This window comes from Lacerta agilis, chromosome 6 (genome assembly GCF_009819535.1).
Source record: "Lacerta agilis isolate rLacAgi1 chromosome 6, rLacAgi1.pri, whole genome shotgun sequence".
NCBI lineage: Eukaryota > Metazoa > Chordata > Lepidosauria > Squamata > Lacertidae > Lacerta > Lacerta agilis.
Genome location: NC_046317.1, coordinates 36,556,199 through 36,583,592, shown reverse-complemented (window position 1 = coordinate 36,583,592; position 27,394 = coordinate 36,556,199). Strand labels below are relative to the sequence as shown.

General features: G+C 40.4%; 2 protein-coding genes across 2 annotated transcripts in view; one reads left to right on the top strand and one right to left on the bottom strand.

The window, feature by feature from the left end:
• The window catches only part of LOC117048305 (E3 ubiquitin-protein ligase RNF170-like), a 30,543-nt gene extending 30,089 nt beyond the window's left edge, over positions 1-454 (bottom strand). The window contains exon 1 of the mRNA XM_033151989.1: positions 398-454. The gene's annotated coding sequence lies outside the window, so the exon portion shown is untranslated. The remainder of the gene's footprint in view (positions 1-397) is intronic.
• Positions 8-27,394, top strand: HOOK1 (hook microtubule tethering protein 1). The gene is made up of 22 exons (XM_033151978.1): positions 8-250; positions 6,986-7,071; positions 7,514-7,586; positions 8,825-8,875; positions 9,709-9,841; positions 10,737-10,804; positions 11,531-11,590; positions 12,093-12,176; positions 14,852-15,018; positions 16,142-16,282; positions 17,756-17,957; positions 18,838-18,948; positions 20,545-20,632; positions 20,713-20,773; positions 21,633-21,773; positions 22,314-22,407; positions 22,890-22,924; positions 24,043-24,125; positions 24,878-24,978; positions 25,614-25,715; positions 26,012-26,080; positions 26,810-27,394. Exons 1-22 carry the CDS (start codon positions 200-202, stop codon positions 26,978-26,980), a joined length of 2,172 nt encoding a protein of 723 aa, XP_033007869.1. The 5' UTR covers positions 8-199; the 3' UTR covers positions 26,981-27,394.

Sequence of the window (27,394 nt, the reverse complement as noted above, 5' to 3'; positions counted from 1 at the left end):
GGGGGCGGGGTACGAGGCCGAGGCAGATGGAGAGACGGGTGTCAGGGTTCAGGTGACACAAGCGGCGGCCGCCGGGCACGTAACTTGCGCATTGTTCCGGGCGTAAGTGAGGTTGGTGCATTGTGCGTTCCGCAGAAGAGCGCGGCGGCGGCGGCGCTGCTGCTGCTGCTGAGGGGAGAAGAAAACCGCCGCCGTCGCCATGGAAGGGAAGCCGGGCGAGCAGCCGCTGTGCGACAGCCTCATTCTCTGGGCAAGTGACGGGAGGCCGGGCTCGGGGAGGGGAAGGGGAAGGGCGGGTCGTTCGTTGGGGGGGGGTCGGTCGCCTCGCCTCGCCTGTCACCATCCCACACCCACCCCTCGCCCTCCGCCTGCCCCGCTTCCTTCCCCTTTCTCTCACCTGCCGCCCCGTCGTCTCAGGTGATGGCGGCGCTTCCCTGGGGCCGAATGGAGCGCCAGTCCACGCGGGAGTTCCGGCTACGAAGCCGGCAGGGGGAGCGGGAGCCCAAACGCCGCACGTTGCTCTGCCATTCGCGGAGGCTGCTGCTGCTGCTGCTTCACAACAACACCTTGAAGAAGCAGCCAGGAGAGACTTTTACTCCGCAGGGCTCGGAGCCTGACATCTCACCCGCTGCAACCTGTGGAGCCCTCCTCCTCCTCTGCTCGCTTTCCTTATGCCCCATTTCTGTAATGCAGGCGCCCTTATGTAACAGCGCACCGATTCTTTTAGCACGTTTACCCGTGTGGGCAAAAGGCACGAGAGACTCAATAGGACGGAATTCCGCGTGCCATGTTGGTACAAGCGTTGTACGCGGTATGTACAGTTGTGTGTATGTAAGTGTGCACGGGGTGGTGCTGTGGGTTAAACCAGAGAGCCTAGGGCTTGCCGATCAGAAGGTCGCCGCTTTGAATCCCCGCGACGGGGTGAGCTCCTGCTCCTGCCAACCTAGCAGTTCGAAAGCACATCAAAGTGCAAGTAGATAAATAGGTACCGCTCCGGCGGGAAGGTAAACAGCGTTTCCGTGCGCTGCTCTGGTTTACCAGAAGCGGCTTAGTCATGCTGGCCACATGACCCAGAAGCTGTATGTCAGCTCCCTTGGCCAGTAAAGCGAGATGAGCGCCGCAACCCCAGAGTCTTCTGCGACTGGACCTAATGGTCACCGGTACCTTTGCCTTTTAAGTGTGCACAGTCACTTATCTTTATCTATAGAGCAGCTAAGGATGGGGTCGTTCCCCACTGTACCTAAGGTCAGGGCCGGCCCACACAGGAGGCAAGGTGTGGCCTCAGACTGCAGGATCCACAGGGACAGCAGATCCTGATGTCAAGCTTTCTCCCGCCCTTGTTCCTGATGTAGATCTTCCCTCGCCCATTCTTCCTTGACATCGGGAGTGGGGTGCCATTTCAGGACCCGCCTCAGGTGCCGAAATGTCTTGGGCTGGCCCTGCCATAATGTTCCACCGTCAATCAGTATGTTCAGTTCAGTCACATAAATCTGATGTGTGGCCCAAATTATACCTTATTTACCCAAACGTATGCTTCATTCAGTGCAGTTTCCTCACCAATACTGCAGCTATGCAACTTATCTCTGTGCATGTTTTTTCAATGTGTTTATCACTTAGTTCAAGTAAATATGCCAGGAGCAGTTTATATAATTGTGCATGTTGCTAAGGAGCCAGCTTACAAGAGGATTTTTGTTTCTGTCTAATATATAATGAGGCAGTTGGCAGTCCTGTTTCATCAAAACCAAAGGTCATTTCAAGAATACCTTATGCCATGCATCATGAAGACTGAGGAATGCTGGGTGATCAAAGGTTGATAGTGACAGTGAATCTTATACGGGTTAAACTGAACTTTGCTGTAACCTACAGTACTAACTTTATATTAAATTACCACTGGAAAAACAATCAATTGAAAAAATTCAATTGAATCTTATAAGCAGCCATAACAAACAAAGATATTTTAAAGGTAATAGTATATTTATCAAGGTCATAAAGCAAGAGTCAAATCTAGTCTGCAAATCTGGAAACCTTAGCAGTTTCTTGTGTTAAAACACACATTTTGGAGTTTTATTACTAGAATTCATAAGAGGGGACGAGAGAGAGAAAAGTAGTCCCCATGCTCTCCACTTTTTTCATATAGGTGGCTTTTGGATAGATTGATGGGAATATAAAGTAATGGACAAAACATAAAGCTATTACTCTTGTTAGTATATTATCTTTCATTTCAACCAGAACCAATATACTGTGAAATATATAAAAAAGTGTGCCCATTACTTGCAGTGCCACTGATTAAATGTGCACAAGTTCATTGCCTACAAGGAACTGTGTTGTAGAGAGTGAGATAAAGAAAATGGAGTGAGGGGTCGTGATGATCATCCATGTCCAACCAATAACAGTGCATGGAGGTGGGTACATAGCCCCCTCCCTCCACTGTTTTGGGCGTCTAGGTCAGAGGAGGGTTTTTAAAAAATAAAAAAATCTGAAGGCCACATTTTCTCATGGATCTGCATAGCAGCTAGCAGCTTTTCAAAGGCAAAAGTGAGTGGAGCTTTGGATTTGACTCTTACTTTTCTACAGTAGGTTACAGTCTAGGATTACAAAAGTCAGGGGTTTACACACCCACCACATCTCCCTAACTTATGTAAAGGGAAGAAGAAGGCAGCATCACATTTAAGGGATACTTCCAGTCAGGGATGGTGAGAAGTGTGGCCTATTGAAAGTCCTGGAGGTTTGAGGTTCCCCATCCCTGCCCTAGACTAAAGGGAAGCAAGCCATTAGGACTCTAGTATCAGCCTGATGACTACATGGCAGCACAACTGTGGCTCTTGATCTTCCCGTCTGCATCCCTTAAACCCCAATTTATGTTTGTAAGCCTGGAATACTCCCCAGTTATACAGAAGCCGCCCTTCTTTCTGGAAGACCCCATTTCACTGACCAGCGCAGTGTCACTTGGCTTCCATATCAAAGGGAATGGTCATCCTTTGCTGCTTTGTGTTGGCTGTTCAACAATTTTCTTCCCCACTGTATTAGTTTCTGAAGCTTAACATTATTTACAGCCATATGTTGCTCCAGTCTGTGCAGCTTTAATTCTCCTTAATGATTTACTCTTGATGAAGAAAGAAAGAGATTTTTATTTGAAGGAATTCTTATTGGATAACTGAAACCTAAAGCTATGTGATTAGCAGAAAGAGTTCAAGTGCCTGCCCATATTAATTGCTACAGTCATGGTATATACTCTTAGAGGTATCTTTTCTGTACCTTCCATACTGAGAGTTACCACTTTGTTTCAGCTTAGCTTCCTTGTAAAACTTAAACCAGACACCTCAACTTGCATTTTCCTCTTGATTTCTCAGGGTCACGTTTGCACCCCATCTGTTTGCAGCTGCACAGATTCAGCCACATTTTCTTCTAGGTATAAATTAAACCATTAGAGTACTGAAATGTGCTTTATATGGTGCTACCCTTGTACCTGGTTCAGAAGCTGCAACTAGTGCAAAACCCGCCTGCTAGGGTGTTTAATGGGAAACCCTAATTTTTGGCATATTACACTGGTGTCAAAATATCTGCACTGGCTTACTTTTAAGCTACAAAGGCCAGTTCAAAATTTGGTTGCTAACATTTAAAGTCCTAAACAACTTGAGACCAGGATACCTAGCAGACCACCTCCTCCAGTCCAGGTGAACTTTAAGAACTGTACTGATCATTCCACAACCAGCAGATTGTCACTTTAGTTGAATTAAGGAAGTATTTCCTGATATTGCATATTTCTCCCAAATTGCATTGTCTATGATACAGTACAAAGGATCTCCTTTAATAAACAGGAGGGGAGAGACTTAAAATAAAACTGCAGTTTAAATTATTTGTGGAAAAATGACTAGCATTCATATATTTTTGTTTGCTTACCGGTATCTATATCATTTGCACAGTTATCCTAAGGAATACAATAATTAAAATTTAATAATACTGTTGCATGCCATCCCAATCTCTGAGCGGTGCAAGATTCCAGGGATTCCAGGCATTTGCCCAGGGCCCTGTTTAATTGGAATGAGGGATAGCAGAGACTCTGGTGTCTTTAGGATACAGTATATTGTTTATTTACACATATTTACAACCTGAGCGTAATCCTTACAAAAAAACAAAACAAAACACTGGCAACAGTGTTTCTTTCCTAAGTATTTCCCCCTGGTTCCTTATTTTTAACAAAATATTATTACTACGTGAGCATTAGTTATTTTAAAAACATCAATATACTGATAATGCCTATTGAAACACAGTATTTTGAAATATTATGGTGTATCATTCCAGGCTCTTTTATTGTGCATATTGTCTTGTTGATCAGTACCTCCCACCATTTATACTGCATTATTAAGAAATACTATTGAACTATATACCTGCCTACCACAAATCAAATACTGCGTTTGTCACAAAAACAGAATAGCTTGTTTTTATGTTCTTTCAGTGTTCCTGGAATAGCAAAACTATGAACAAGTTTTCTGTAAGATATGTTTATGTGCTTGACACCTAGTGGCTAAAAGATGGAAGTGCTGCTTAAAAAAGTTTGAATTGAGCATGATCTAGTCTAGGCCTGTGCTTTTGGGAGTAGTTCCAAAATGGATCCCAGACCCAGAAACCATGGCATAAAGCCAGCTGTTGTTTCGTCTTATTGGTGTAGCCAATACAATACATTGTATTCTCCTTGCATATTTATTTCTGGGTTCAGTTGGAAGTGAAACTTGTAGCCAATGGATATCATAAGGAATAGTTGTGATCAGTCACTGTCCAGCTTTAAGAACCTAGCTGCTGCATTTTTGTACAAATTTTGTTGAAGAGTAAGTATTTAAAGATAGATCCTTACAGTGCAGTAATCTAGTTGAGAAGTTCAAGATTATCAAATCAGTCTTCAGAAGCAAAAAAAAAAAGTATGACTGTCAAAGACTTGATTCATGCTTCACTTAATACCATATAAAGCATAGTTGTGGTATAAAGGAACACCCTTCTTAAATTACATAACCTTAATAAATACTGTATGTTCAGGAATGCAACCTACGGCTGTCTTCTGCAACTTGTTCATGACAGAACTCTCACACTGAAGCCCTTACTTTCAAGTTAGCAATAGTTTTCTAGATGGTATCCAACAAAATCTTACTAAACTGTTTTTTATATTTTTGTAAATTACTTAGAAGGTGGTGGTGGGGATTTTTTTACAATCAGGTGGTGTATAGATTTTGTTAAATAAATACTTTGAATAGACCCATTGAAATCAGTTAAGTTACTCATATTTATTTCAGTGGGTCTACCGTTGAGTATGACTTAGTTGGCTTGAACCCTTTATGTACAAATGTATTTGATTTAATGATTCCCTTTGCCTAAGAAAAAATCCTGCTCTCTTAATAATAGTAGACCTTTATACGAACTTGAGATGGTTCATTTTGCTTCACTTAAGTTATCTAAGTAGCCTTCCAACAGCTGTGCAAGTAGGCCAGCATTAACCTTTATTGCAAACAGGGAAGTGATTTGTAACTCCCTGTATCACATAGAGAGACCTTTTGGGGGTGTCTAATCTAAGTAGCAGTCAGGTTGTAGATTTTTAGAAATACAGAGGTACCACTGTATTTAGAAATACAGTGGTACCTCGCTAGACGAAAAACTCGCTAGACGAAAGGCATTCGCTAACAAAAGGCTGACTCGCAAGATGAATTTCCCTATGGGCTTGCCTCGCAAGACGAAAATTTTTCCGCGATTCCCCCCCCCCCGTCAAACTGCTCTTCCCCCGTTGCTGCTTCGCAAGACGAAATTTTCGCTAGACGACCGCACTCGCAGAACTGTAAAAGGAAGAATTCACTGGCAAACGTTCCATCAGCACAGGCATTTCAGCTTTCCAGACAGAACAATCCCCCCTTTTTCTCCTGCATTCTCTTCTGAGGATTCTCCTGATCCCTCCCAGACAATTTCAGGGGTGTAGGGAAGACATGAAGGGGGAGTCTGTTGTGCTGTTTGAAGTCCTTGTACACAGGCATCGGGTCACATCCACACCATACATTTGAAGCTCATTCCCCACCTACAAAGAATTCTGGGAACTGTGGTTTATTAAGCTATATGAAGGATGGACTACAGTTTCCTGGATTCTTTGGGAGAAACTGTGTTTTAAATGTACTGTATAGTGCGGCTGTTTCACTGGGCTTATTCTTAGTGTGTGATTTGCACATGAGGGGTTTGCTGTGAGTACCATTCATCTGGATATCAGTATATAGTGAATCTTGCTTAGGTTGAATAAAAAGTGTTTCTAGGCAAACTGCTTGCTATACTCAGCATTCAGACTGCCTGGTGACACACGCATACAGGCAGGTGATTGGGCTGCTATCTTATTTATACACATACTTAATGTGATAGGATTATTTTGGATTATTGTACTGTGCTCTATGTAGGCCTGCCCTTAAAGACAAGCCAGAAACTTCAGTTGGTGTTGAATGTGGCGTTCCATATGTTGACATAACACAGATCATAAATATTTTTGGTGATTGCTTATTTGTTTCTGGGCTGAATTTAAGGTGCTGATGTTGACTTAAAAAGCCATAAATGACTTGGGGGCCAGGTAACTGAAGGAGTGCCTTTCTCTGTGCCAGCCTGCCTGGTTCCTTCTCATTGTTCCACAACCGGGGGTGATACATCAGATGGTAACGACTAGAACCTTCTCCACAGTGCAGCTGCAATTAAGGAATGCCCTCCTTTGGATGTATGGCAGGTGCTAACACCCTTGCATTTGGTGTGTTTTGTCCAGGCATCTGTTAGATATTTTAATTGGTAATTTGAACTCTGTTTTTTTACCTGCTATTTTTAATAAATGTGGGTGTATTGTTGGTGTTTTAACATTTTGGAACCTTACCTGAGAAATGGAATATGGGTGGGCTAAAAATGTTCCGAAATGTATGCATTTTCTTTTGTTTCAAATTAGATAGAAATAGCTATATTTATTCTTTCTTCCCTCTAGTTACAGACATTTAATACTGCTGAATCCTGCAAAGATGTTCAGGACTTAACTAATGGTGTTGCCATGGCACAAGTTCTTCATGAAATGTAAGTTACTTTAAAGTATGTGTGTTGAATTATTTTGGTTTTCTTGTATATATGTTGTTTGTTTTTCTCTTTCTTTTACATGGCAGTGTTTCATTGCAGATCCTATTTGCAAAATATATTAGCACAATAAATCACATTCTTTTGTAACTGTTCATCTGAGCTTTCTTCATAATCACTCTACCCTTCTTCCTTTATAAGGTACCTGACTTGTGTTTATCTTGCAATTCAAATTTGTTAATACGATGGGAGGCAAAAGATGTGTGTTTGTGTGTTAAACTTACATGTAAACAGTAATTGTATAAACTTTTATTTGTGAAACTCTACTTTGCCTTACCAGCAGTCTTTTCCTACATACTTTTATAATAAAAAAAGGACTGGAATTCAGTCATGAACTACAATCACTTTTGTGATATTTAATAAAAATGGATTAATTTTATTTTAGTGATGCTGCTTGGTTTGACAAAGTTTGGCTAAGCCGTATTAAAGAAGATGTTGGTGACAACTGGAGAATAAAGGTAATTGAAAATGTCTATGTGTGTCTACAAAAGATAACATTTCAAAGTTAAAACTATACCAAAAAATAATAATGAACACATCTGATTCTTTTTAAGTCCACTTGGTCAAGTTAAATTCCAAATCAAAGGATAGTTCTAGCTTTGTGCCCTTCTGTGTAAAACAGTGTGTACACTTGAGGGATGTCCCAGATTGCTTTTATCTTTTATAGATTATCACCTTCTATCAACTATATTTTATTTGCTTAATTTTGATGTCATGGTATTCTCTCATTGAAGTACTAACATTGACCGCTCTTCATAGGGAACAATGGAAAAATTGTGAACTTCTGTTGTTGCAGTGATTCAGCAGCAGTGTTCATATCCCTTCACCAGCAAAATATAGAAGTGGCAAAGGATATAGTATTGCAGTTCCTTCCAGCTGAATTCATATGTACAGAAAATGCATTTTTTAAAAAAAAAATTAAAGCCTTGTAAATTCAGGTTTTTTTGAGGGGGGAGGGAGAGAGAGAAATGTAACTTTTCAGTATTCTTTCCCCACCCTCATATTGCAGGTGGGAGGAGAGGAGGGGAGAGAGATTTGAGACTGGAGACTCATAGCAATACTGCAGTGTAATTTAACCTGCTGTTAATGTTGTCATACTGCAGATGTGAGCAGGGTTACAGCTTACAGTCATATGATCTGAACATTTGAGACTGCCTGAGGTGTGTAGTAACTTGCCACAACTGCCTTAAATAAAATATTTAAGAACTGTCACTTAGCAATCCTACAGCCAGCATTTAGCAGTCTGAGGGGTTGCTAGAAGGAGTGTTAGTATTGATCCACCATAGAGGAGGCATGTTGGTGACCAGGAAACTCATTGAAAACAGAGAGCATGGAAATCCCACTTTAGACTTCTACTTCTGCATTGGAAAAGTCGCATGGCATTGTTGTCCCCATCTCTCAGATACCCACAGCTTACACTGATCTCTTACAGGAACCCAAATGTTCTTTGAAGGACTTGTAATTTTTTTTATTATTTTTTTTTTGCTTTCACCTGAGGCTGTTCTGGTTTTATGGTAATAATAGTAATATTAAGTAGTACACTGCAGTGTCCACCTGATCCAACCATCTTCATATATGTCACATTTGTTCAATAAAGGCTGTCATTGAGACATTTAATGCCAAATGTAAAATACAGGAAAATCTTTGGAAAGTGAATTCACAGCCATAACCAATGTTTTCTTTTAAACATTCTTAGGCCAGCAATTTGAAGAAGGTTCTTCAAGGAATTACAGATTATTATCATGAGGTATAGAAAAAACAGCAGCTGTTAAAGTAATACTTTGTTCACTATATTCAAAACCTAAATCTCAATTTGTTTGGTCGTGTTTTTGTTAAATCTTATCACGGGCATTGCTTCATATGTAAAATAGACACATGCAAAATTGATCTGGGTGGTGTTTTCTGCATTTTTCTAACTTGAACATACCCTGCACTCTGTCACCTGAAAACAGAAGCACTTTTAAAAAGTGCTTATTTATGCATTATTTTGCAGGATGTTGCAACATTTAGAAGCTAGTACAGATTTATAAAAATATTTATTGAAATGAGCAAGATCCTAAGCCAAGATTTACAGGCAAAGCCAATGCTGCTTTGCCTCCCTTCTTTAGCAGCCCCTTGTTCCAAATCTCTGCTACCACCATTCCTCTTCCTACACTCACTGCAGAGTTTGCAGCATCAAGCCTGACTTGATGGCACTGGTTCAGGGACATGCTCGTTGCTGAAAACTCTTGAGGGCAGATCGCACAATTGTTTTCTCACTTCCTACTCACCCTTAATCATCAAGTAATGACAGACATGGATCATCAGCCAGATTTTTTTCAAGTGTGTGTGTGGGTTTCCCCTCTAGTTTTTTCCTGACTGGACTTGTTCTAATGTACCTGTATACTTTAATAAATTCCAGCAGACCCTGTAAAATGTACTTGGTGCATGCATGATCAAAAAGAAAGTGTCCATTACCACAAAAAAGCTAGAGGGTTTTAACTTCTGCCTACCTTCCAAATAATCTGACAAATTCTGCCTTCATGGACTAATTTCCTCCTCATGTCATTATGAAATTATAATGACAGATTTCCTGTGCAGTTTTTAGGTCAGCAGATTTCAGAAGATCTCCTTCCTGATTTAAGCCAGATATCTGAACATTCTGATCCAGTAGAGCTGGGCAGGTTACTGCAGCTTATTTTAGGCTGTGCGGTCAACTGCGAAAAGAAACAAGGTAAATGCTTTTCCTATGAATCAGCCACCTTCTGCTGCGTTTTACGGATCATACTAGCTTGCATGGAGAAGTTGTGAAATAGCTTGCAGAGATGAAACTGAAAGGGCACACAGCCTCTATTCTGTATGATCTGGAAGTGAAGTGAAACTTAAGTTAGTTGGGATACCACCCTTTTAAACCATCTCATCAGTGAAAGGATTTATGCTTGGGCAATGAAACTTTCCCCCCTCTTCCCTGCAGTGCATGCCCCGCCCCCCCACACCCCCATAGTTAAAAATATTTTTAAAAACCTTAAACTCTACAGAATGGTTAACAGAATGGATGCTATTTTAATAAATAGTAATTTTAAAAATAAAATCAGGTGTGGGACTCAGAATTCCAGTGTGCTCTAATGTTTGTTTTCAGACTTCTGACCAACCCAAAAACTGCAATCCAAAATGCATTTTCTTGGAGTTAAATTCTTGACTAACATCTAAGAAAATGTGTTTAGAACCAAGGGTGTAAATTACCTTGACAGCTTGTTAATCTGTACCCTCAAGTAGAATGACAGAGAATTCTGATGATGGAGTAACTCTGAATGTCATATAACTGAACCCATCCCACAGCCACATGTTTGGTGATGAGTATTTCTGCATTTTAGAGGGAATTAACTATAGCTGTAGTTAAAGAACTGCAGTCTGGCTAAAATGTTAATAATGATACGATACTTTAACCTGCTGCAGTATTTTCCATAATGTGTGCTACAGAGATGTTAATACTTGGTTAGAAGTAAGGTTTTGGGGTGGAGGGGCAGAGCAAATATATCATTTCATGTGAAAGGGGTAATTTCTGTCTCCAGGTTTTTTAGGATATTGCTTATTACAGAAAACAAACTTTTGCTAATTTTATCTTGTAGAGCATATACAAGTTATAATGACACTAGAGGAGTCTGTCCAACACGTTGTTATGGCTGCTATTCAAGAGGTAAGAAGTAGTTATAATACACACCAAAAATGCAATCATTTCCTTTTCTTAAAAAAATCAAAGGGTAGGGGATCTCCAGGACTGCAATAGTAACAAAACAATTGATCCTGGTTATCTCAGAATCTCTCGTTACCCTACTATCTTCTACATAGTTTAAAATAAGTTGTTTGAGCAAAGTCTGGTTTCTTTGCAAGCACTATTTTGAGGGATTTGGTTTAAAGAGGGCACACATATGCATAAATGTATCTAGCTTTAGCGAGCATTGCACTTTTTAAACTTCACATAGGAAGTGCCATGTTATATTTATCTTAATTTGGATGCGTGTGTCTTACATTTTGATATTTTTAGAAAATCTCCAATGAAGTGGTTATTAAAGGGGGAAATGCAATTCGACCTTTGAACTGGACTGATTCAGATTGTTTGTGCCAGTTTGGCATCTCGGAGACAAAGAACATGACAAGACACATGGGAATTTTTGATGGCTTTTAGCTAACACATGTCTTGTGGGTCAGCATAAAGTATACCTCATATAATCAATAGCAAAAAGGCCATTTTTATTTGAGAAGATTTAAGAACACAACTGAAACTGCCTCTAACCTAGAAACCCATAAAGAGGTTGTGTGTTTTTTTGATGGGCACTGTTAGTTGGGCTCAAGGTTTTAGACAATTAGTTTAAAACTTAGAGAAATATGTTTTACATCACTTATCCTTTTTTGAACATTGCAGTTGATGAGCAAAGAAATAGTGGGCTTTGTAAGTGAGTTGCCTGGCGATCTGGAGCAACAGGTAATTATGATATGTAATGTTTTCAGCAGTATTTAAGCCCTTATTTTATTTTTACCATAAGTTTCCACCTAGTGGATTTATTGTGTTCACCCGGTCATTTCTTCCCGTCCTAAGAGCCACCCAGTGGTCACTGAATGAAATGATCTTTGAGTTCTGCAGTGGGAATTGCCCAGGACCATGAGCAGCAAGGTGTGGCTGGTTTTCAGATTTCTCACAGCCTGAAGGCCTGCATGTCTCGGTTCTAGAATAAATAAAAGCACTATAATCTGAGGATAGGTGAAATTCAGGCTAATGCCTTCAAAGGAAGCAGATTTGAACCAAATTTCAAAGGGGAGGGGAGGGGTCACGCTTCCTAAGACTTAGTCTCTGTTTACCCAGCGTTCTGTGTTATTTATTTGGTGCCTGTCTATCATCTTCACAGTAGGGGGGCTGCTGGGTATGTATGGTCATTAAATATATGTTGCTAAATCACTGAAAACAAAAACTCTCCAACATTTTGAAGCTGAAAAGAACATTGGAAGAACTCAATGAAGTACTAGCAGAAAAAGAAGAGCTGAAACAAAGATGCCAAGAACTAGACCTACAGGTAAGCTCATATATTGTTCCCAAGTGCTTTTCTATAAGCAGATTAATCTTGTAAATTTGATAGTTTGCCAAAATCACATTTCTGCCAGTTTCCCCTTTATAGCGTTCACATAGTCGATTCTTCTGTTCTACAGTTTTTTGTGAGTTGTGCTGTTCATCATGCAATGCCTTATCTCTGCATATAGTGAAGGTTGTATATCAGGTGCTGCTTGCATTCCTGAGGCCAGAGTTTCATTTTGGAAACTTGGATAATATATAATATCACTTTATTCCATGTACAGTGGTACCTCTAGATGCGAACGGGATCCGTTCTGGAGCCCCATTTGCATCCTGAGCAGTCCGCAACCCTCAGCGCCACTTCTGCGCACACGCAGGTCGTGATTTGGTCATCTGCACATGCGCGTGATGTCATTTGACGCGTCTGCGCAAGCGCGACCCGCCGAACCCGGAAGTAACCGGTTCTGTTACTTCCGGGTTCGGCGTGTTCGTAACCCGTGACATTCGCAACCCACAGCGAACGCAACACGAGGTACAACTATAGTTACAGGGCTGTTTTCTGGCTGGGGTCTGAGCAGCAGCATAAGGCCACCATCTGTGACTTTATGCCAGCAGAAGAATTATTCACTGATGCTTTAAAGTGCTCATGCAATGGTTCAAAAGGCTGTAGCAGTTTCAGTAGTGTTCTGTAATGTTCTGTTCAGAGATCCATTGTTTTCAGGGAACGGGAAGAGCCATTAGTTTTCTAATAGCATCTGCTAACCAGACATGTCCACCTGTGCTCCTCACTGCCGTTGTTGGATGTACCTTATTTACTGTGTAATATTTTCCTTTGTGGCAGCCATTTGATTCTGTCTTGCATTGTGGTTGGTAGTTTGTGCAATTGAGTTTTTAATTAGGAATTAAATTAGCTGATCAAATGCACTAAATACCTTTTCTGCCTGAATTCTGACCAGCAAGGCTAGTTGACCCAACATCGCAATAGGGACACTTTTCCTCTTATTTAAACTGGCAGAAGGAAGAAATGACTGTGATTGCAATTCTGTGCACACTTAATTGGGAATTGGCACTGTTGAATTCAGTAAAATTTTTGTGCAAACACGCATAGGATTGGACTGTAAGTTTCTTCCTTTCTTATATAGGAGAAGTAAAGGAATAGGCTGAGTATTTAAAGGGAGAGGCAGAATGTTTGTGTAATCCACCTTAAGTTTTTTTGGGAAATGTGGATTAAAAAAAATGATGATGATGATAGTCCTGAATGTCTATCCTGACCCTGACCTTGCTTGTCTCTAGTCTAAAAAAATGTAAAATATATTTTGGCTAGCCTGACACAATTAACGAATGCCTCTGTGATATACTGAATATATGTTTATTTGAAAATCAAGAAAAAAAATGCTTCTTGCTTAAACTAATTGTTAATAAATTCACTTATAAGGTCTCAGTCTCCCATGATACTTTACAAGAATTTATGAAAGGTAGGTTTCTTTTTGTTTCAGGGAAAAGTAACCCAAAGAGCACAATGCATTATAAGTACCAATGAACTAACATGTGACTTGCTCTGACGTTTGATATTTTAAAATTAACACAATGGCTTTTACTAGAAAAGGCTTAAGAGCTCTGTTCTTTTAATCTGCGGCTCCTTTATGACTGTTAATATACTTACTGTTGTGTTCCCATTTCTTAGCTAGCAGCGTTTTCAGAAATAATTGCAAAATGCATGTTCTTGTATATGATGCTGTCTTATGGCTCCAGTTCGTTTTTGCCATAGCCATTCACTGCTGAGTATAGTACCATGTAGCTTTTATATCTTCAGTTTACAAACCTGGGAATATTTTTCTCCCTATGACTTCCTCATGCCATTTTATTTCTACTTCTGCTGTACCCTGGAAACCTTACCTGAAATGGACTCTGTCCTGATCTAGCATGGCAGTTCTTGCTTCCTTATGCAGAGTGAATGGAAATTGCCTGGAAACTGGATCAGACCAGAGTCCTTCTGGTTTTTCATTCAAAAGCAAAGCATGGCGGTGAAGTCTTCCCCTTGTTGTTTATCCCAGCATCTAATATGCAGAAGTGCAATGTCTCTTTCCATGTAGGTAATGTTTTGCTACTGTGGCTGATAGGACTTGCAGTGTAGTCAAAGTTAAGGTATCTCCGGCCAAGATCTGAATTGCTGCAAGTGGAGAGAAAATAGCCACATGACAGTTCCGTGTGTGGATTTGCAAAGAGCAACCCAAGAATTTGAGCCACACAAGGCAGTAGAACTGCCGCTCATAAGGACATAGAAGCATGAGTGATTAGGCTTTTTGTCTCATGAAAGGTTTTACTACAACTGTCTGGGGTAAGAGCACAGTGGCAGTAGCTGCTTTATGAACTGAAGATCTACTTTGGAACTCAGCCTAAGCCCGAAGCCCTAAAGACACAAATCCACTGAAATAAAATCAATAGGACTTGCTTCTACAAAATTTGATTATGTACATAAAAACAAGCATGCTATAATTTAATACAAGATAACAAAGGTTCTTAAACTTTAGCAAAGGCAACCACTTAAAAATCTTTTTTGCTGCTAAGCTGCACTTTGTCTGTGAAACACATTATTTCACTAGGGTCAGTTACCTGTACATTTTCATCAGCTGTTTTGATGGATGAACCATAAACCTGAAGTGGGTTCTGCCTCTTTAGGTGGCTGCCCTTCAAGAAGAAAAGAGCAGTTTGATGTCTGAAAATGAGATTATGAATGATAGACTGGACCAGCTGGATGGTTCTCTTGATGATACAAATACTGCAGTTGCAAAGAAGTATTTCAATGCGCAAATGCAACTAGAGCAACTACAGGAAGAAAATTTCAGGTATGGATTGTTGTCATTTGATAGCCCTATCACTTCCAGTAAACTCTTAAATGGACTTCTTCAATGCACTCTGTGGTGTTGTCATTGAAAACTCATACAGAAACTGCAGCCCGATTGTTCTTAGTAGAAGTAAACCAGTCATATCATGTTACTCTAATTTTTGTGTAGCTGCAGTGGCTTTGCCTATAAAGCCAGAACAGCCTGGGCCAAGTGTGCTTGTGGAATACCTTCTCTCATATTTACCTGCTTATTTGTGAATATCTCTTGAAGAGGCCTTGTTCAGGGTTCTGCTGCTAAAGGCTGTTCATAGTTTAGGAATTACAGTGGTACCTCGCAAGACGAATGCCTCGCGCAACGAAAAACTCGCTAGACGAAAGGGTTTTGCGTTTTTTTAGGTGACTCGCAAGACGAATTTTTCTATGGTCGTGCTTTGCAAGATGAAAACATTTTGCGATTTATTAATTTTTTCGCACAATGCATTCCTATGGGAAACTGCGCTTCGCAAGATGAAATTTTCGCAATACGAAACGACTTGCGGAACGAATTAATTTCGTCCTGTGAGGCACCACTGTAATGATACCACCTGTTCAGTGGTTCCACCTAAGCTGTGAAATGCAATCTGTGGAAAAGCTAGAAAGACTACTTGGTGGTCTTTTTTTTTTGCCTTGTGTAAAAAATATATACAGTACATTTTCCACCAGTCTGTTGGCAAAGGAAATATCCTTCCCCCTCCTATCGTGGCCATATCTACCATAATTATGCTGCTTTTAATTACTGTAATCTGTTGTTTTATCTTATTTGTTTTTATTTTAGGTCTTAATAGCTTTAGTTTATCCATCATCTTAATCTCATTTATGAGTAGACTAGAAACAGACTAGATGCAAAACCTACATTTTAAAAATGTTGTTATTTAGACAGGACAGCCAATCTATATCAACTTGCCCTTTGTATTCACGCACATAAGGAATTTTGTGAATCCCCTTTGCATGATAAAGCACTGTTAAATATTCTTGTTCCACCACTGCAATAAATGTGCAGTAAGGTAAAAGAATACACATGACTTGTGTTTAAAGAAGGGACTCATTGGAAATCTTTTCAGTAATCCTATTTTGTTTATGCAAAGGCTTGAAACTGCAAAAGATGATTATCGTGTTCATTGTGAAGAACTTGAGAAACAACTGGTTGAGCTTCAACATCGGAATGATGAACTGACCTCTCTGGCAGAAGAATCAAGGGCTCTAAAAGATGAGATTGATGTTCTTAGGTATGCTAAGTTTCACTCCTGCTGAAGGCTGTGTCAGTTCTAGTTTGAAAAAGCTTGGAATTTCTTATAAACTATGCAATACCCTATTTTGCAATAATCAATCCTACATGAATGAGCAAATTTAAAGAGATCAATTGAGAACATTACATTGTAATATAGTACATGTTAATTAAGGGTTTGTATCACTGAAGCTGCCAAAACTATTCTAAGTAATATTTGATGTCCTAGTCCTGAAAATGAAAAATATCCCAAGAACTAAGAGATGTTATCGTGGATTTTTTATTTATTTGTCTTCATGCAAGTAACTGATAACTTAAAAAATAGGATATCTTATATGCCATGAAAAGTAATATTCCACTACCACCATATCCTATTTCCCACAACCATGTGGGAGTCAAAGCAAAGGTAAATTGTTTAGTGTTATACCATAGATTAGACTTTATTAGGATAAATAAATCTACTGATTCCATTTCCATGTTGCACCAAAATATTGGCTACCTGGGTTTCTTATACAGTCGTACCTCTTGCTACGAATGCTTCAGGATGCGTTCAACATGGGTTACGAACGCGCCGAACCCGGAAATAAAGGAACATGTTACTTCCGGGTTCGGTGGTTTGCACATGTGCAGACCCGTCAAATGATGTCACACGCATGCGATGAAGCACCAAATCGCGTCGCGCACATGCGCAGATGCGGCACTTCAGGTTACACATATCACGGGTTACAAACAGGGCTCTGGAACAGATCCTGTTCGTAACCAGAGGTACCACTGTATCCTGATTCAGTAACAGTAAGTGGAGACCCCATGAAGTGTGTGTGAGGGAGAGAGAGACGAAGTGAGTTCTATTGGCATGTTGTACTAAAAAAAACCTTCTGTATACTTCGTTGAAGGTAACCCTATCCAACCCAGTGGGGACTTGCTTCAGAGTCTACCTGTATAGGATTGAGAATGCTAATCTGAGGGTCCATAGTGACAATTGAAGCAGGGCCATCTTTATTCTGGATCTGTTAATCCAGAACTCTTTTGTTTCCAGCTCTACCCATCATCAGCTCTAGCTCTGTCCACTGTCAGCAGTGCCTGCCCTTGTACTTGTTGTACAACAGCTGATTCATGTAATAACCTGTTTTGAGAATAGAGGCCTAACCTTTCTCTTGAGGCCCAAATGCATTTTTCATTTACACTGGTGATCCATCATGAATTCTGCTTGAGGATTCATCGCCATCAAATAGTGTTATGTAATTGAAAAGTCCTAATATCTCAACTGGAAGCTTTCTCTGCCTGAGCTCCATGGCTTGTATCTTTCTATGAAAAGCAAAATTCTAAAGAATGAATGTTTGCCACATTGGTTCACATTCTACTCTTGGGTATCTGCTGGCACTAGAAGCAGTTAGAGACATGTTTTGTTTTTTTTAAAGAACTCAACTTTTGTAGTGCCCCTATTACTGAGTAAGTCCATGCTTTGCCCCTACAGGACGCTTGCTGACAAGACAAACAAGCTGGAGTCAACTGTTGAGGTTTACCGCAAAAAACTGGAGGACCTGAATGACTTTCGCAGACAGGTGAAATCACTTCAGGAAACAAATATGATGTATATGCACAATACCGTTAGCCTAGAGGAAGAGCTGAAGAAAGCCAACGCAGCCCGTGCACAGCTAGAAACTTACAAAAGGCAGGTAAGAGATAAGCTTTGCTTCACATCCTCTTTGTACTTCTATTTTTCCTTATTATTTCAGCTCTTAAAAAGTTGTGGTGTTTGGATCAGAATTGATTCAAATGTAAATTTAAGCCTTGCCACCCTGCCAACCCCAAATTTGCAGCAGCTTCCATTCCTGCCACACATTTATATGGTATGTTATTTCCCCCAGTGGAACACTTGCCAGTGCACAGTGACTTCAATATTTACCCTCATATCTTTAAAGAGGCAGCACAGGGGCAGCAGTTTGCATGTATTAAATCCAAGTATATTGTTGTGAGGCCTTTTTCTGTTTTCCTTTTGCATCCTAGAAGTGTACTCCACTGCAGAGGTGGACTCTGTGTTTATGTAAGTACACACAGAGAGCCGCCCCGTCACGAAAGTGAATGACGCAACCCCTATAAGTGTGCTGAGTGTGCCCACTAAAGTTTGCATGCCTACAGCCAGCAGCTGGATCAGGGTACTTAGCTCCAAAGAAATTAAAAGGCTATTTCTTTGTAGAATATTCCACTAAAGAATTCAAATGATACCAGCTGAATCTGGTGACTTGGAAGTTGAAGATACAGTATGGTATTTGTCCGCTTGTTAAAGAGATAGTGGTCAGGGGTACATCTGAAATCTTTAAATGAACAGCTAAATGTTGGACACAAAGTTATTATTAGATTAAAACAGGGTGTTTGTAATGTTGCTGAAAGGGAGTGCAAACCTGGTAATTAGAACTCATGAAGCCATTTGTGGTAAATGACACTTAGATTCTGATGGTGGTATTCTTTCTTCCCCACTCCCACCCTTAGAACAATTTTTAAATAAACCAGTTTAGAAGCCCTTTAAGACAACATGTGTTTGCCTTTTCAAACAAGGTCCAAGAACTTCATAACAAACTTTCTGAAGAATCCAAAAGAGCTGATACACTAGCATTTGAACAGAAGCGACTGGAAGAGAAGCATGAAGCATTAATTAAAGAGAAAGAGGTACAGCTTCTAAAAGTGTAATAGAAATGTATTCATATGTTTTTCTTCAAATACCTAGGATGCAAGATAGGTAGGCGGATGCCATATTGATGGGGACCATTTTCTCTTCTTGCCAAGTAATGTAAACCACTGAATCTCAGGGGATTTAACAGCAGAGATTGAGAGGCAGAAGGCAGCAATGCTGTAATTAAAATAGTTATTAAATAGTATAAAAATGAGATTTGCTAAACACAGCAAATATACTGCTTCAAGCCAGAGCTGACAGGATCTGCCAGTTTCAATTCGCTCAGTTTCTCATTTTTCCAGTCTTCAGTTCTCCATATTTCTACAGCAATTTGCAATTATAAAAAAGTCGTGAAAATTTGTTAGTGTTATAGTGTGCATTTCTCCTAACACATTTTTGTATGCAGTTTTGACTAGTGTCAAAACTTTTTTTTTTCATTTTTGCAAGCAATTTATCCTAATATAATGTATTCTTGCATGTTATTTTCACTAGCATATTCACTTTTATGTACACTTTCCCCTAATACATGTGCTGTCAAAAACATTTTGGCTGGAGAACTACATTGCAAAGTTTTGAAGGGTGGCTGTGCTTGGGTTCTCATATTGTTTCTGAATTTGCAAATTTGATGGATTCGCCTTTAAGTGTGAACTAAACTTAATTTCACTCCCATTCCTAGTTGAAGCAGATTGTATGTTGGTTTATGAGCTCTCAAACATTGAATAGTTGTTTAAACAGTGGTTTAACCAGAAAAGGCCAAGGTTTGTATTTAGGTCAATCTAGTAAAAGTGTTTGTAAATGTTTCTGCCAGCTTTCTACCAGCTATAGGCCCCAACCTATTTGAGATGAGACAAAATGGAATGAAATGTCTGTAAGATTTCAGGTTTTCAGGTCTCCTTATCCATTACAGTCCCTCAAACACCTGAAGGTTGTGGGTTTCTCTAGAGTGATACTCATTATAGTGCAGGGAAGCTTCAGCAGAAAGAAGCCAACAAAAAATAAAAAGAAACTAGCCTGGCTTCAATTGTCCATGTTCTACAACTTATTGTCTGGAGTACTGTAATGCACTATCTGTGGGGCTGCCCTTGAAGACAGGAGGCTGTTGCTAGTGTAGAATGCTGCAGCCAGGCTGATAAGTGGAGCAGCTAAATGGAGCTATGTACCTGAAAGCACTGCACTGGCTCCCAGCGAGCTGCCAGGTCTAATTCAAGGTATTAATGCTAGCATATAAAGCCCTAAATCACTTGGGACCCAAAGTACTTAAAAATGTACCTTCCCCAATCTTGGACTCTACGACCTTCATGGTGGTGCCGCCACTGGGAGCTGCCCAATTGGCAGTGACTCATTACAGGACCTTTTCAGTGGCAGTTCACCCAGGCAAGCCGTGGGACACCCTGCGGCTTGTGCATCTGATGCCAGCACACCTTGCGGCATGCGCACGGGGCCACCATGGAACTTGGGGGGGGGGGCGGTGCAGCCATTTCAGAATTTTTCAGGAGCCCCACTTGGCACCCCAGGAGGAAAACAGATAGTACATAGACAAAGAAAAAAAGATGTTTCACATTTACCACTCTTCAACTTTGTTTTATTTTCAGAGATTGATAGTTCAGCGTGATGCACTGAAAGAGACAAATGAAGAGCTCAGGTGTTCACAGATGCAGCAGGATCACCTGAACCAAACAGGTATATTTGTTTCCTTTCTGTGGAATAATGTTATTTTTTATGCTATAGATAGCTTTATTACTTTATTATTATCTTTTCAGATGCATCCGCTGTTAAAAGTTATGAAAATCTTGCTGCTGAAATTCTGCCTGTGGAATATAGGTGAGAAAAGAGCCTAGAATGTTTGTGGAATGAGAGCTTGAATGTAGTCATGTGACTGAATAATTGAAAAGACATACTCCCATAAATGGACAAAGTGAATGTTTTGAACTTGCATATCTCAGAGAGCATTCATTGTATAAACTTTTCCTGTAATGAAATATAGAAAGTCCCACTGGATTCTTATGGACAACTTCATACATTTTTATTTATTTATTTTGCAGTGTGAATCTTTACTTCTAGGGTCCCAATCCAGAAGGCAATATCATTTTAAATTTCCATCCTGGAGAAACAGATATCCAGCCCCACTTCCCAGCTGCTCCCTCCCAACTTAAAAAAAAAAAAATTGAACACTAATATTATTAGGAGCTGCTTTAAAGCAGGAAGCGAGTGTTAAAAACCTCTACAGTACTTGTACAGTTCTATCACTACCACTTAGTGCAATTTGGTGCTTGCTTACTCAGAGGTAAGGGCCATTGAATTCAGTGAGACTTACTGCTAGGTAAAAGTATAGGACAGGCATGGGCAAACTCAGCCCTCCAAATGTTTTGGGACTACAACTCCCATGATCCCTAGCTAACAGGACCAGTGGTCAGGGATGATGGGAATTGTAGTCCCAAAACATCTGGAGGGCCGAGTTTGCCTATGCCTGATATAGGATTAACAACCTTCTGATTCAAGGCTTTTTTATTGGAGTGAAATTGAAATAATATCATATGACCTGTTCTACAACCATACTTGATACTTGTACGTTGTAATGTTAGAATGCCTCATTACATATCTTTTGGAGGAAAATGCCACTGATAAAAGTTAAACTTCTTACAAAACACCTTTGTTTATCAACTTTGTGTTTGAACCTCAGAGAAATGTTCATCCGGCTGCAGCATGAAAACAAGATGCTCCACTTGCAACAAGAGGGATCAGAAAATGAACAAATTGTGGAGCTTCAAGAGAAGCTAGAACAAAAGCATCGAACAATAAATGAATTAGAGACTGAAAACAGGTGATCCTCCCCCCCCCACACTTAAAAGGGCAGGATTTGACTAAAGAACCCCATCTGCAGGAGCCCTGCACCAGGACTTCCCCTTGCATGAATGGTCTTTCCCCTCTCTGCTCCCCCCTGTAAGCCATCCCCCCCCAAAAAATTGGCAAATGGCATGGGGGATTGGGAGAACTCCCAGAACAGCATGAGGGAACGGGGGGCGGGGGGGTCATTCCACCTAGCAAGCTGCAGTGCTTGCACAGGCAGAACATTCTTCTAGCATGACACTGAATTCCACCCAAAGTTTGACGACTTAAAAAAAAAACAAACCTACCATAGAATGGGTGTAGGACTCATAACCAAACATATAGCATACAAGCAGTGGATGATAAATACCGAATAAGTGCAAAAACACAAAATAAAAGGAACAAAGAAAGCAGCTGTCAAATCTGCCAGAAAGTTGACTTCTTTTATTTCTTATACTTGAATCCTGACGATTAGCAATTGGGTTGTTAGATGTACATACAACGTTTGTGTTCTTTTAAAAATGCTTCTCCATAGGCTGAGCAAGGAGCGGGTTGGAGAGCTGCAGCAGCAGATTGAGGACCTGCAGAAGACCTTGCAGGAACAAGAATCCAAGACAGAAGAGGAAGGGGTAGGTATTAGAGGATGGGGATAGTTTTCATAGTACAACTTCCTTCTGTTTGTTGTCCTAGCACCATGATTTTGTTGCCGAAGGCTCTATTTACACTGAAAACATACCTTTAGCCATGTAAAATGTAAAAGCAAACTAAAAAGCAATCATTCTGAAATTATTAGAAAAGGCTTTTGAAAAAGGAGGTGAGGAACTTGAATCTGAGTTTCATATGCAAAACAGTCCCTGTATCAGGTCAGTATTTAGTCCTCCTGAGTGATGGTGAGAATAAATGATAAAGAAAATTAAAAAAAAACACCTTTCGCTTAAGTCATATTTGGAGAGAGGCTTCCCAACATTACATTGTTGGAAGCGATCATTAAGTACTAAACTAGTACCTGTGTGTGTGTCATCTGCAGCCACTAGAACTGGTTACTGTTCAGAATAAATTCCAGTCCTGTGTATGACTGATAAGACCTAATAAATGTTACTTGTTTTTATAGTCCAGCAAGCTGAAGCAGAAGATAGCAGCACACATGTAAGTTACAAGATTAGCGTATACTTTATTTTAGTGTGCTGTATGTCTGTAAACATAAAGCACAAGAGATTCTTTTTGACTATATGCAAGTCGATTCATGTCTTCTGTCCCTTCCCTGCTGCGGAAGGAGAGGTAGTAATGCTGCCATGGGCATTAGAGAATTTATTCCAACCCCTATCAGCCCTCCCTGCAATGCTCTACATTCTTGAATCAAGCAGACAGCTTAATAACCCTGTTGGAGCAGTCAGGAGGGTGGTGCTATGAAACTGGCCTGCCAGCAGTTGCGTCACTTCCACTTGCCATGATAGTGTGGGGGCAGGGCAGGAAGAGATTGGGGTGGGGCAGGAGCACAGGTTGGCTCTGCTGGTATGCCAGCACTTCCCTGTCTGCCCCGCCCCCACTGTCTCAGTCAGTAGCCATGATTCTGTTTCCAGGAGGCTGGCTTCACGCCACCAAATGTTCCTGCCCGATTGATGATTTCATTCATTCACTTGTCTTCCCCTGCATCACTCCATAGCTAGCATGGTATTTGAAATGTTCTGTAGTCACTCAGAACTGCAGCAATTAAATTGCATATCGTCCCAAAGCAGGTTTGAATATACCAACAACTTTTTTAAAACCTTCACTACTTTTTTAAAAAGCTTTCCAGTTCTTTGTGTAGACAAGGCCTACAATATTTGTCATAGAAAACCATTGAATATCTTCTGTTTCCTGAGTATCTGCTCTGAAAATTGATATATTTGATTTGGGATAGTTTGCCTTACAGCTAATTTGTTAGTGTTTCTTGCTTCCATTTTGTCTTTGAAAATATAGTAATACAGCCAAACCTTGGTTCCTGAACGCCAAAAACCCAGAAGTAAATGCTCCGGTTTTTGAACGGTTTTTGGAAGTCGAACATCCAACGTGGCTTCTGTTTGAGTGCAGGAGGCTCTTGCAGCCAAGTGCATGTCGTGCCTCGGTTGTCGAATATTTCGGAAACTGAACAGGCTTCTGGAATGGATTACGTTCGACAACCGAGGTTTTACTGTATCTGGTATAGAGCAGTTTATCTGGCTATTTTGGGCTTGTGAGAACATGAAATGCTGGTGTGGCCTGATCTCTGATTTTGAATCTTACAGGGAAAAATTGAGTGAAGTCCATGATGAATTACAGAAGAAGGAGGCGCTTCTTGCAGACCTGCAGCCAGATCTAAATCAAAATGGTGAGTGATTTGATGTGAATGTTAATTTTTATCACCAACATTGTTTCATTACAGTTTCTCTTCATGCCTGGGCTAGGCTATGTGCTTGGTATCTTATACAACTAGTCTATAAAATACTGCAGGAGGGTACCTGGTAAATTGGAAGATTGTGTCCTTTTCCTCTTGCTTTCATAACTAAATCTTAAATGATTGAGTTGCTGTCCATGAGATGGTGTCATACTGTGCTTCTCGAAGGACAACGATGAAGCTGCATGTGAAAGTAGAGAGAAAAGCTCCCACAAACCAGACTTCCTTGACTGTCGTTTGATGGTAATTGCCTGGAAGTCCAAGTTGTTCCCCATAGGCGCTAGGGATGCGGGGCACCCAGGTGCCAGGCTCTCAGGGGTACCAGGCCGAGAGTCCAGGGAAGAATCCGCCCATTGGAGTGCCTCAGCAGGCTCTTCTCCTGCAGACGGCTCTGCACCGCAAGTTTGGGGGTGACTGAGCCAGTGAGACGCTGAGGCAGCTGGCCGGCTCTGCCCTCCAGCACGCCTGGGACTGGGCAACGGGGGGGGGGGGGAGCCAGGTGGATCTTTGCACCCTGGCGCCACATATGCTTAAGACAGCCCTGGTTGTTCCTATTATGGATAGAAAATAAATGGTTGTGAACCCTTCTGGAACCTGCTGTATCCCAACTCAAGTTCATCAATTGTTTGAGGCATAGATAAGACACAGTCTCCATTAATAATTACATTTGGTTTTCTGCTAAACAGCACAAAAAATTGAAGAACTGGAAGCAGCTTTGCATAAGAAAGATGAAGATATGAAATCGATGGAGGAGAGGTATAAAATGTACCTGGAAAAAGCAAGAAGTGTGAGTATTTTTTAAAATGTCAGTGTTTTTTTTCTACAGATCTGGAACTGGAAAGCTCCTCTCTCATGCTAACTACAAGCGTACCTTGGAAGTCAAACGGAATCCGTTCCGGAAGTCTGTTTGACTTCCAAAACTTCAGAAACCAAGGTGCAGCTTCCGATTGGCTGCAGGAAGCCACGGAACCCATGTTCGGGTTCCAAAGAACATTCGCAAACCAGAACACTCACTTCTGGGTTTGCGGTGTGTAGGAGCCAAAACGTTTGAGTCACAAGGCGTTCAACTTCCGAGGTACAACTGTACCATCATGTTTAATGGAGGATTCATTCTATATTTTGTGTTCAGCTTTTCTAGTTCTGTTGTTTCGGCTTTCATTCAGCAACATCACCCAAAATGCTTACACATGCTTTTATATGGTTAACATTTTTAGCCAGTGTTAGAGCAGACCTATTGGAATTAATTGGCATGACTAACTTGGGTCCATTAATTTCAGTGGGTCTCGTCTGTTTCTTAACTTAGTTGGATACAATATGTTGTGCTGTTTTTTTTTAATGAAGCGTTGCACATCTTACTGCTGAATTATTTTGATTGGGTAGGAGGTAGGTTTGCCAAATACATTTATGTTCATCTTTATGCAGGTGATAAAAACGTTGGACCCCAAATTAAATCCCGCATCTGCTGAAATCATGTTGCTGAGGAAACAGCTGACAGAGAAAGATAAAAGAATTGAAGCACTTGAGGTAAGAACAATTTTAGCATCTCCTCTGGAAGTTGTATCCAATGTAATTACAGGAACTGCTATACAGAAGAGCCAGGAGAACAGTTATTTAAAAAACCAAAAACCATTATAACCATACATAGTAGGAAAGTATAGAGAGAACAAAGAGCATTCAACACAAGCTCCAGTATTCATTGAGATTTATTAAGTATTTTACAAGATTATGTATACATGGATCACTTAGTTGGTTAACTTTGAATGTTGGGACCAATATAATTTCCTTTGCCTATATCTTAACAATTTGTAAATTCTTTGTAGGGAGAATGTAAATTGGCCAGGCTACATGACCATGAAGAAAAGTTAATTGTGTCTGCATGGTACAACAAGGTGAGCTAAACTCTGTCTTGTTTGTGTGAGAGAGTGAATATGTGAAAATAAATATTAATACTTCTCAGAAGCCAAAATAGTCAGAAACCAATTACTGAATTTTGAAATTTAAGAAATAACCATTTATTGAAATGAGGGATTGTTTTCTACGATAAGAGACATGAAGATGGTCCACATCTCTAGTGGTACTGTAACCACTATGCATTTAGCACCAGCTATATAACAACTGCCCCCATCCCTTTCTGACATATTTGCAAGCTGTTCTGTGGCATTGGGGGGGGGGTAGCTTGGTAGATTGTACCACTGCAGCCAGTCAGACTTCTGAGAAGATGGTGGGTTGAATCCAGCACTGCATGCACTGAGTTCTGCTCACACAATTGGATTTCCCTTCCTCTCTTCCTTTAAAGAAGATTTTTTTGGGGGGTGGGCAGCAAGGGCTGCAGGGGAAGTTTCATTAGGCAAGCAGAAATCTGGCATGCAAGTAGAACAGGAGCATCGGACACAACCCTGTGGAACCATCATACATAATGTTTCCTTTTAGGTTTCTAATCTGCATTTAAAATACGAAATTACCTACTTTTAATGTCCTACTTTGTATGATTTCTTTCAGAAAATGGTATATGTATGAATAATAATTTTGAGTAATAGTGGCTATAATAGCTGCTAGAATCTCTTAACTGTTTTCAGGAAGGAATGTAAGGAATCATGTTTAATCTTGCTTCATTCCAGAGCTTAGCGTTTCATAAACTGGGCATGGAATCTAGACTCCTAAGTGGGAATGCTGCCTACAAAGACGCTGGTCCCTGCACACCCGGGCGCTCTTTCCTTGCACAGCAACGGCACGTGACCAATACCCGAAGGAATCTTTCTGTTAAAGTACCACCTGCAACATCAGATTAAACCACAGAGGATATTCGTGCACTAAAGTGTCCTTAACTTATTTTGTAACTTTTGTTTTAAACTACCTGACGAAGAGCGTGATTGTGATGCTGGGCATCAGCTATTTCACACCTGAGACCATAAGGCTGGTAAATTTGATTTGGCCAGAGATGACTATAAGAAGCAACATGTGTCAAATTACTTATCTTGATTTTAAACAGATCTGAGGTATGTGTTTATAAGCACAGCTCAAAAGGAGTTTTATTTGTCTTCATAATGTATATATAAATACCAAAATTGGCATCCTATTTAAAATTCTATTTAATGTTTTAGTCTAGGATGTGTACTGATTTTAGTGGGAGTACATTTTTATGACTGTCATCTGCACAAAGAAAAGTAATCCCCCCCCCCCGGACCTTCTGCTACTTTACAAAA

Coding starts and splice junctions, on each gene's coding strand:
- HOOK1 (XM_033151978.1), top strand. CDS start 200: ATGGAAGGGAAGCCGGGCGAGCAGCCGCTGTGCGACAGCCTCATTCTC. Junction 24,126..24,877: donor GCCAGATCTAAATCAAAATG/GTGAGTGATTTG, acceptor TCTGCTAAACAG/CACAAAAAATTGAAGAACTG. Junction 26,081..26,809: donor TGTCTGCATGGTACAACAAG/GTGAGCTAAACT, acceptor GCTTCATTCCAG/AGCTTAGCGTTTCATAAACT.